The 9,741-nt window shown below is 36.2% G+C and overlaps 1 protein-coding gene across 1 annotated transcript; it reads left to right on the plus strand.

Moving 5' to 3' along the window:
* Nucleotides 1-7,405: 7,405 nt before the first annotated feature.
* Nucleotides 7,406-8,920, plus strand: LOC130591840 (uncharacterized). The gene has a single exon (XM_057395777.1). It carries the CDS (start codon nt 7,406-7,408, stop codon nt 8,918-8,920), a length of 1,515 nt encoding a protein of 504 aa, XP_057251760.1.
* The last annotated feature ends 821 nt before the right edge of the window (nt 8,921-9,741 follow it).

A 9,741-nucleotide genomic window follows, 5' to 3' on the forward strand; every position in this document is an offset into this window, starting at 1 on the left:
TGAGAAAAGATTTTTCGAGTTGTTTGACAAAAATCTTAAATTAAAAGAGGATTTCGAAAATCTTAAAAATGAGAACTACTTGTTAAGCTTGAGTTGTCACAATAAAAGAGTTTGTTCCTGAAGTAAGTTCATTTGACATTAAGTCAGTTCCCTTGCAAAGTTTCAAATCTGAAATAAACGAATTGAAAAATCATGTTTCATTTTTGGAAATGAAAAATAAGGAACTTGTAGGGGAACTGCACCAAATGAGAAATGAAAAGAAAATGCTACCTATTCCAAACTGGATTAAGAACCCTAAAAAAAACGAACCGAAGGTCTTGGTTTTTAATCACAAAAAGAAATTTGAAAAACCTAAAAAGAGAGTTGATTTACCAAGTGATAAAGTTTGTATGTTTTGTGGGAACACTGGTCATTTAGGAACTCTTGTCCTAAAAGACTTGGTCGCATTAATGAGAACTTGGAAACAAGTAGAGTAATTTGGAAAAAGAAATCTATTGTTCCTGAAGGAAAGGAACCCAAGAAAGATTGGGTTCCTAACTCTAACAATTAGTTTTCTTGCAGGTTGGAGTGAGGGGGAACAACACATGGTACCTAGACAGTGGTTGTTCTAAGCATATGACTGGAGATAAATCAAGATTTCTCTCACTCTCAGCCTAATGGTGGAAGTGTGACTTTTGGTGACAACAAGAAAGGTAACATAGTTGCCATGGGCAAAGTTGGTAAGTCATCGTCACATTCCATAGATAATTTTTCTAGTTGATGGATTAAAGCATAATTTTTAGTATTTCCCAATTCTGTGATAAGGGAACTGTGTGAAGTTTAATAGTGAAAAATGTTTAATTGTCAACAATAGCACAAAGGATTCTTTTGGAAGGAACAAGAAAGGGAACACATATGTTGTGGATCTCAACCTTGTTCCCAAAAACAAGTTCACATGCCTTAGTGTTATTGATGATGATTCTTTTTATGGACAAGCGTCTAGGTCATGCTAGCTTTTCTTGCTTGACAAACTCGTTCTAAAGAACTAGTTTTAGGTTTACCTCTATGTTTCATTTAGATCATGTTTGTGATGCATGCGCAAAAGGTAAGCATGTTAGGTCCTCTTTCAAGTCCAAGAATGTGGTAAGTACCACAAGACCTTAGAGTTAATTCATATGGATTTATGTGGACCTATGAGGATACAAAGTAGGAGTGGAAAGAAATATGTTTTGGTAATTGTAGATGACTTCTCTAGATTTACTTGGGTTATTTTTCTTTCTAGCAAGGACGAGACTTATGATGAGTTCCTTGTCTTTGCAAAGAAAGTTCAAAATTTGAGTGGTAAAAATCTACACCTTAGATCCGACCATGGAAAAATTTGAGATTTAAGTTGATGACTTTAGTAGAGACAACGGATTAGATCACAATCTCTCTGCCTCTAGAACACCTCAACAAAATGGTGTTTTTAAAAGGAAGAATAGAACTTTAGAAGAAATGGCTAGGACTATGTTGATAGCTAGTGGTCTTCCTAAAACTTTTGGGCAGAAGCTGTGAATACTGCTTGTCATATTATAAATCGGCCATGGAAGACCTTTATTAAATAAAACCTTATGAGCTGTATTTTGGTAAAAAGCCCAATATTACATATTTCAGAACATTTGGATGTAAATGTTTTGTTCATAATAATGGGAAACAAAATTGGAAAATTTGATGCTAGAAGTGAAGAACTGTATTCTTAGGATATTCTTCTAGTAGCAAGCTTATAGAGTTATAATAAAAGGTCTATGTGTGTAGAAGAAAGTGTGCATGTTATTTTTGATGAAACAGATAAATTTGTGCAAGCACACAGGTTGAGATGACTTCGAAATAGGATTGGAAAAGATAAGTCTTATTGATGAGACTTTGAGAAGACGAAGTCATGGGAACAAAGCCAAGGGAACAACATCCTGTTCCTGTTCCCAATGAAGGAAGAAAAGAACTAGGTGATGAACACAAGTGAATGAATCCACTATTGTTGAACCTGGTTCCCAAGACAGGAAATGAAGATATCAAGGAAACAAGTTTCCATCCAGGATTTCCAACCAAAGCCTTGGAAAACTCATCGTTCCCATCCTGTGGAACTCATAATCAGTGATATAACAAGGGAACTCAAACGAGATCTCAATTGAAAATTTTGTGCTTTTCATGCTTTTCTTTCTATGTTGGAACCTAGGAACATGAAGAAGCTCTCACTGATGCTGATTGGATCGTAGCATGCAGGATGAACTTCATCAATTTGAAAGAAACAAAGTTTGGCACCTTGAACCTAAACCTAAACAAACAAGGTTATTGGTTTAAAGTGGGTGTTTAGAAACAAATTGATGAGTTCGGAACATACTAAGAAACAAGGCCAGGTTAGTTGTGAAAGGATACAATCAACAGGAAGGATTGATTATGAAGAAACTTTTGCTCCAGTTGCAAGATTGGAAGCAATTAGAATTTTATAGCTTTTGCTGCTTCATGGGTTTTAAATTGTATCAAATGGATGTAAAATGTGCTTTTCTAAATGGTTATCTTAATGAGGAGGTTTTGTAGAACAACCTCCAGGTTTTGAAAATAAAGAATTTCCTAATCATGTCTTTAAGCTTGAAAAGCTCTTTATGGGTTAAAGCAAGCTCCAAGAGCATGGTATGAAAGACTTTCTAAGTTCCTTCTTGAAAATGAGTTTAAAAGAGGAAAATTGGATCGAACCTTGTTTTTAAAATCAAAAGGAAAACATTTATTAGTTGTTCAAATATATGTTGATGATATTATATTTGGTGCCACTAATGAATCTTTGTGCAAGGACTTTGCTAATCTCATGAGTAAAGAATTTGAAATGAGTATGAGGGTGAGCTCAACTTCTTCTTGGGGTTGCAAATCAAGCAAACAGAAGAAGGAATCTACATCCATCAACAAAAGTACATAAAGGAACTATTGAAAAAGTATGGTTTGGAAGCATCCAAAGTAATCATACACCTATGGGAATTCAACCAGATTGGATGAAGATTCTATAGGAACAAGTGTGGATCAAACCAAGTATCGAGGTATGATTGGCTCATTACTATATCTAACTGCAAGTCGTCCTGATATTGCTTTCAGTGTAGGGTTATGTGCAAGGTTTCAAGCCAATCCAAAGGAATCTCATCTCACAGCTGTGAAGAGAATCCTAAGATACCTCAAGGGAACAGATGATTTAAGCCTATTCTATTCAGAAGTGATACCTTTGAATTAAAGGATTTGCGGATGCTGACTATGCAGGAGATCTGGTCAATAGAAGAGTACATCAGGTATGGTTCAGTTCCTTAGTCATAGTTTAGTTTCTTGGAGCACCAAGAAGCAAAACACAGTTGCTTTATCTACAGCTAGCTGAGGCTGAATATGTTGCAGCAGCAGCATGTTGTTCCCAAATGCTATGGATAAAACAACAACTACGTGACTATGGAATTTACTTTGAATGTGTTCCCATCTATTGTGATAATACTAGTGCTATTAGTATTTCTAAAGATCCCGTGCATCATTCAAGAGTCAAACACATCCATATTAGGCATCACTTTCTGAAAGATAATGTTGAAAAGGGTCTTATTAAAATGGAATTCTGTGAGACTGAACGTCAAATTGCAGATATTTGACAAAGCCCTTAAATAGAGATAGGTTTGAGAAATTGAGACTTGAACTTGGCTTAATCAAGTTGAAATGATTGCTACATTATTCCCTTTGTGTTAATTCTTTGGCATTATGTTGGATGTGCATTTGATGTTTTTATTTGCTTAAATACATCACAATCTTATATGATTATTTCATGTGTATAAGTAAAAATGTCTGAAAACTGCTCACCAATGTCCAATAATATTCCCCTTATTGTTCATAAGACAATTCTATGCCTTAAGTGATGACAAAGGATTGAAAAAAGAATTAATGGTGTTCCAAAGTAGCAAAATTTCTTGTTTCCATTCTTGTTCCCAAACGTTGTTCCCAGCGTATTAAGTTTAGATTTTTTTTTCAAAATTCAAAAACCAAAAATATTCGTTCAGATTTTTTTCCTAAAAATCTGATTTTTTCTCTCTATATCTCTCAAGTTAGTTGAAGATATTATTTAATTTTTTAAGTTTTTTTTCTTTAAAAACGTGTAATACACGTTTATTATATTTTTCTTTATTTCCTAATTTCCTTAAAACAAAAATAATCTTTTTTTATTTTTCATAAAACCGAAAAATCTCCACAAAATCATGAACCCAAAAACACTTCTCATCTCTCTCCTCCCACAAACCGAAAAACCCTCTCCTTCCTCCTTAACATTGAATCACCTACTCCCATGGATATTTCCCCAATTCATCAACAAGAATCTAAGAAAAGGAAGAAAATGAAGAAACAATGGAAATGGAGTAGAGGAAAACATGCAAATAGTGAGGGGGAATCGAGTGTTCCGAGAGAGGAACAACTAGATTGTCGAAAAAATCCACGGCAACTAGGTATGTTCATGGTCTATGTATTGATATCTCTTGGTGTACGAGGGTAAACTTTCGTTAATTGCTAAATATGATTAAGTTTCAAGGTTGGGAACATATTTTTGTGAATTGTTATGGTAAAAGTTTAATTCCCAAACTTATGGCTGAATTTTGTGAAAATTTTTCCATTGAAGATGAAGGGAATTGTTCTACACTTGGTGAAAGGGAACCAAATTGATTTAATCTAAAATTTTGGGAAATTACTCGGTGTTCCGTGAGAGGAACGATGTTATTTAAGAAACAAGGGTTCCTATCCTTTTCGGAATTTTTTTTGCAATTGATTGTTAAGATATGGTGGTCAAAAGGGAAAAACATTTCTTGATCAATCTTCTTTCTCCTTACCACAAAATTTTATTCACATCCTAAAGAAAGCTTATTGCCTCGTCTTCTCTAAACGTGCTCAAGTTAGCATGTTGGACTTGATTCTATATCATTGCTTAGCCTCTCATAACACATAAACTTTCCTCTTAATGATTCAACATATGAGTCATTGTATTGAAAATGGATTTGGTTGGTTATGGGCTCTAATAACCGAAATTCTACTTAAGTTTAATGTGAAAATTTCGGGCTCAACCATTGGTGTATCTACGGGAAATATGTTGAATGTCGTGCCTTGAATAATTAAATGTTTGTGTTGTGAATGGAAAGTATCAAGGGAAGGGCTAATCTTGATGATGATGAGGATGAATGGAATGTGGAAGAAGAAGAAGAGAAGAATTGGAGTTGAAAAAAGAAAATGGAAAAAAGAAAAGAAAAAAAATAGAAAAGAAGAAGAAAGAAAAAAGAAGGGGAAGAAGGTGGTTGAAGAGTGGTGAAACCGGTTCTAAAAGCACTGAACTAGTCAAAGAGTTCAAATTGAAAGTGCTTAATTCCTTCCATTATGAGGAAGAAGTTTGATGAAGATGAAGTAAGGGTGATTGCTAGGAAGATATGAGTCTTGCCTTCCTCATTCTAGGGAACAGACTCCTGATCCTTTGGGAACAATTCTTCCTTTTCCTTTATCTCCACAAAAATCTGCCTCTCCATCTCCCATTGCACGACAAAACAATCCTATCCCTCCCTCTACCTCACTGCCTTCATGTTTTGTTCCCAAAGACAAAGGCACGGCTGTTGTTCCCATGCTAGAGGAACAACCTGCTGTTCCCAAATCAAAGGAACACACTGCCGCACCAAATCCTCCTCAACATACTCCCTCTTCTTCTCAAAATCCTGCCATTGGTTCTACCTATACTCTAGCCCATGCTAAAAGGTTGGATTATTTATTTACTTTGGTTATGGTTCATTCGGAAGCTATGATGGAGTTTGCAACGGAAACCAAGGATTTGAATGGGTTAGTGCAAGGGGTGATGAACCAAGTTGACAAGGCTTTAGAAACTCAACAAGTGATCATGGAATGACTTGGTGAAATGTCTACATGATAGATGCAATGGCACTTGTTAACCATGAGCCTATTGACTTGACCATGGAAACTTTAGGGTTTCAAATCAAGAACAAGAACCAAGTCTTAGCTTGCGTGCTAACATGGGACCTAGAAGATGGCGTGGAAAGGAGTGAAGAGGAGTCCTAGTCTTATTAGGATTACTCCTAGCTTACTACATAGAATCCTAGTTCTATTAGGATTGCTATGTTTATCTTTATGTTTTATGTTTTAAAGTTGTTAAAAAGATAAACATGTGACTTGTACATGTTATCTTTAGGAGTCGAATTAGGAGTCTAAAGTAAAGTAGGAGTAGGATAAGTTTATGTTTTCCTAGTTAAAGTAGAATAAGTTGTACCCTATATAAGGGAGCTGATTTCGTTCAATAAACTTAGAGTATTTTTAGTTATTTTCGATCTTCTTGATTGTGTGCTTGTATGCTTACAATTGAAAGCCATTAATTATTCTTCAGGAGTGTTGAATACTTAGAGTTAAACATCTTAATTCCAGGAGTGGTTTAAGAGTGTTTAAGAGTCTTTATTCAAGGTTCAGGAGTGTTCTTGAATAAATTCATATCCTTGTTCGAGTTCTTGCTTGTTTGTTCGAGTTTCTTGAAGTTCATAGCTTAAAGATTCATATTCATCTTTGATTATTAGACTTCTTAGTTTAGTAATCATATCAAGTGGTATCAAGAGCAAAGGTAACATCCATTGAAGGAGGTCCGAAATTTTTTGCTAGTAGGGGGAGTATTAGATCTTCAAGAAAGTCTTAAAGATCCAATCTTTTTTTCAAGATTCTTGATTTTTCATAAAGTTTCATCAAAGTACTACAATATTATTAGTGATTGGTGAAAGAAAAACATCCAAGATCCATTAAAACATACAAGATTGCATCAAGATCCAATCTTTAGAATCAAGAAAGGTGTAGGAGGTACTTGGAGACAACTTAACTATGTCGTCCGAGATGGACAACCTAGCTAAGGCTATGAGTGAGCTAGCTAACCATTCAAAGAAGGTAGATGCACGCCTAGATGCTATGGCAGACATAATCAACAAGAGACTCAATCCCAATAGTGTGTCATATATAGGCACACTCGGAGGATGAAGGGGATGAAGGTGATTCACGACCACCCAAGAACACCTATCCAGATGATAAAGGATTGAAGCTTGAGGATTACACTGGTGAAGGCAAGCATGAGGACTTGTTGGAGTGGATTCGACAACTAGAGAAAGTAAGTGAATATAGGGGCTTTGATGATCGAAAGAAGTTCAAGGTTGCCGCTATAAGGCTCACGAAATATGCTGGGATTTGGCTTGAAGGATTGCAAGCACAAAGAGCCAAGAAAAACAAACCCAAGCTATGTAGTTCGGAGAAGTTGAAGGGGAAGCTTAAAGATAAGTTTTTGCCGGATGATTAAGAACAAAGGCAATTCATAAGGCTTACATCCATAAACCAAGGTAGCCTAAGTGTACATGAATACACTATGGAGTTTGAAAAGCTAGGCCTCATATGTGATATAGAGGAGAAAGAGAAGCACAAAACAGCAAGGTACATTAAAGGGTTGAATAGAAGCATAGCTAAGAGAGTTGAAGTTTCTTCCTACCAAACTTTTGAAGATGTAACTAAGCTAGCTATGAAGTTTGAAGAGCATGACAAGGAAGAGAAACCTAAAGGAACATACACACTTAGGTATGATCCTAATTCAAAAGGAAAAGCTACTACTTCCTATACAAAGTGGTCCGAAAACCCTAAACCTAGTTTTACACCTAAGGAAGACACTACTATGGAGAAAACTAAGGTGGTCGTACCTAAGGAGAAGTTTGAGGAATTGAGAAAATGCTTCAAGTGTCAAGGAAGAGGACACATAGCAAGCAATTGTCCTACCAGGAAAGCTCTTACCATGAGGCAATACTTAGCCTTGCAAGAAGAAGAAGAGAGGTATGAATTCATCCCTGAAGAGGAGCAAAGCATGGGGGAAGATGATGAAGAAGAGGATGCTTTTGCAGAAGATGATTCCAGACTTCTTGGAGTGATTAGGCGCACCTTACATGTGGATCACACACCTAACATGGCACAAAGGGAGAACATTTTCCATACTAGATGCAAGGTAGGTGAGTATACTTGTAATGTAATAATAGATAGTGGTTCTTGCACTAATGTTATTGCAGCTGAAGTGGTGCCTAAACTCAATCTCATCACAAGGGAACACCCTAAACCCTACAAGTTGAGTTGGTTAAATGATAGCACTGGCATGAGAGTGAAGAAACAAGCTCTTATTTCATTCTCTATTGGAAGCTACAAAGATGAGCTATGGTGTGATATCTTACCTATGAGTGCATGCCATCTTCTACTTGGAAGACAATGGCAATTTGATAGAAAGGTTATTCATGAAGGGGACACCAATGTCTATTCTGTATTGGTTGGTTCAAAAAGGGTTAGATTACATCCTCTAAACCCTACTCAAGTGGCGCCTAAACAACAACCTAAGACACCAAGTTACTTTCTAAATGCAAAAGAGTTCGAGCATGAAGTAGAGAAAGGAGGTTGTGCTTATGCTTTGGTGGTAAAGCAAGTGAATACAAGTATCAACGTACATAAAAATGATCAACTAGAAACTTTGATGCATGAATTCAAAGATGTATTTCCAGAGGAGTTATCACAAGGCCTTCCACCTTTAAGAGGAATAGAACATGCTATTGATCTTGTTCCTGGCGCACCATTACCTAACAAACCTGCTTATAGATGTGATCCAGTGGCTTCTAAGGAGTTGCAACGCCAAATAGAAGAGCTAATTGAAAGAGGTTATGTAAGGGAAAGCATGAGTCCATGTGTTGTGCCAGCTTTATTAGTTCGTTTGAAAGATGGAACATGGAGGATGTGCATAGATAGTAGAGCAGTAAACAACATAACAATGAAGTATAGGTTCCTTATGCCTGGATTGGAGGATATGTTGGATGAATTACATGGTGCTTCAATCTTTTCTAAGATTGATCTTTGAAGTGGATATCATCAAATGAGGATTAGGGAAGGAGATGAGTGGAAAACCGCCTTCACGACAAAGCAAGGGTTGTATGAGTGGATGGTCATGCCCTTTGGCTTATGCAATGCGCCTAGTTCCTTTATGAGGCTAATGAATGAGGTACTTCGTCCTTTCCTTAATAAATTTGTAGTTGTTTATTTGGATGATATACTAATCTATAGCAAGAGTGTGGAAGAACATTTGGCTCACTTGCGCCAACTATTCATAAAACTAAGGGAACAAAAACTTTATGGAAAACTAGAGAAGTGTGAGTTCCTTGTAAACAAAGTGGCGTTTTTAGGGTATATTGTGTCACAAGAAGGAGTACATGTTGATCCTGATAAAGTAAAAGCAATTTCAACTTGGATAGCACCTAAGAATGTCTCTGAATGTCGAAGCTTTCATGGTTTGGCATCCTTTTATAGAAGGTTCATTCGAAACTTTTCTTCTATCATGGTACCTATCACAGAATTGATGAAGAAAGGGGAGTTTACTTGGACTTCCTTAGCACAACAAACATTTGAAGATATAAAAGGTAAGTTATGTTGTGCACCTGTTTTAGCTTTACCTAATTTCCATAAACTATTTGAGGTGGAATGTGATGCAAGTGGAGTAGGGATTGGAGCTGTTCTATTGCAAGAGAAGAGGCCAATTTCATACTTTAGTGAGAAATTGAGTGGAGCTAAACTCAATTATTCTAACTATGATAGAGAGTTTTATGCCATTGTTCGTGCATTAGATCATTGGTCACATTATCTTAGACCAAAACCTTTCATACTTCATTCTGATCATGAAGCATT

This window comes from Beta vulgaris, chromosome 6 (genome assembly GCF_026745355.1).
Source record: "Beta vulgaris subsp. vulgaris cultivar EL10 chromosome 6, EL10.2, whole genome shotgun sequence".
NCBI lineage: Eukaryota > Viridiplantae > Streptophyta > Magnoliopsida > Caryophyllales > Amaranthaceae > Beta > Beta vulgaris.

Coding starts and splice junctions, on each gene's coding strand:
- LOC130591840 (XM_057395777.1), top strand. CDS start 7,406: ATGGAGTTTGAAAAGCTAGGCCTCATATGTGATATAGAGGAGAAAGAG.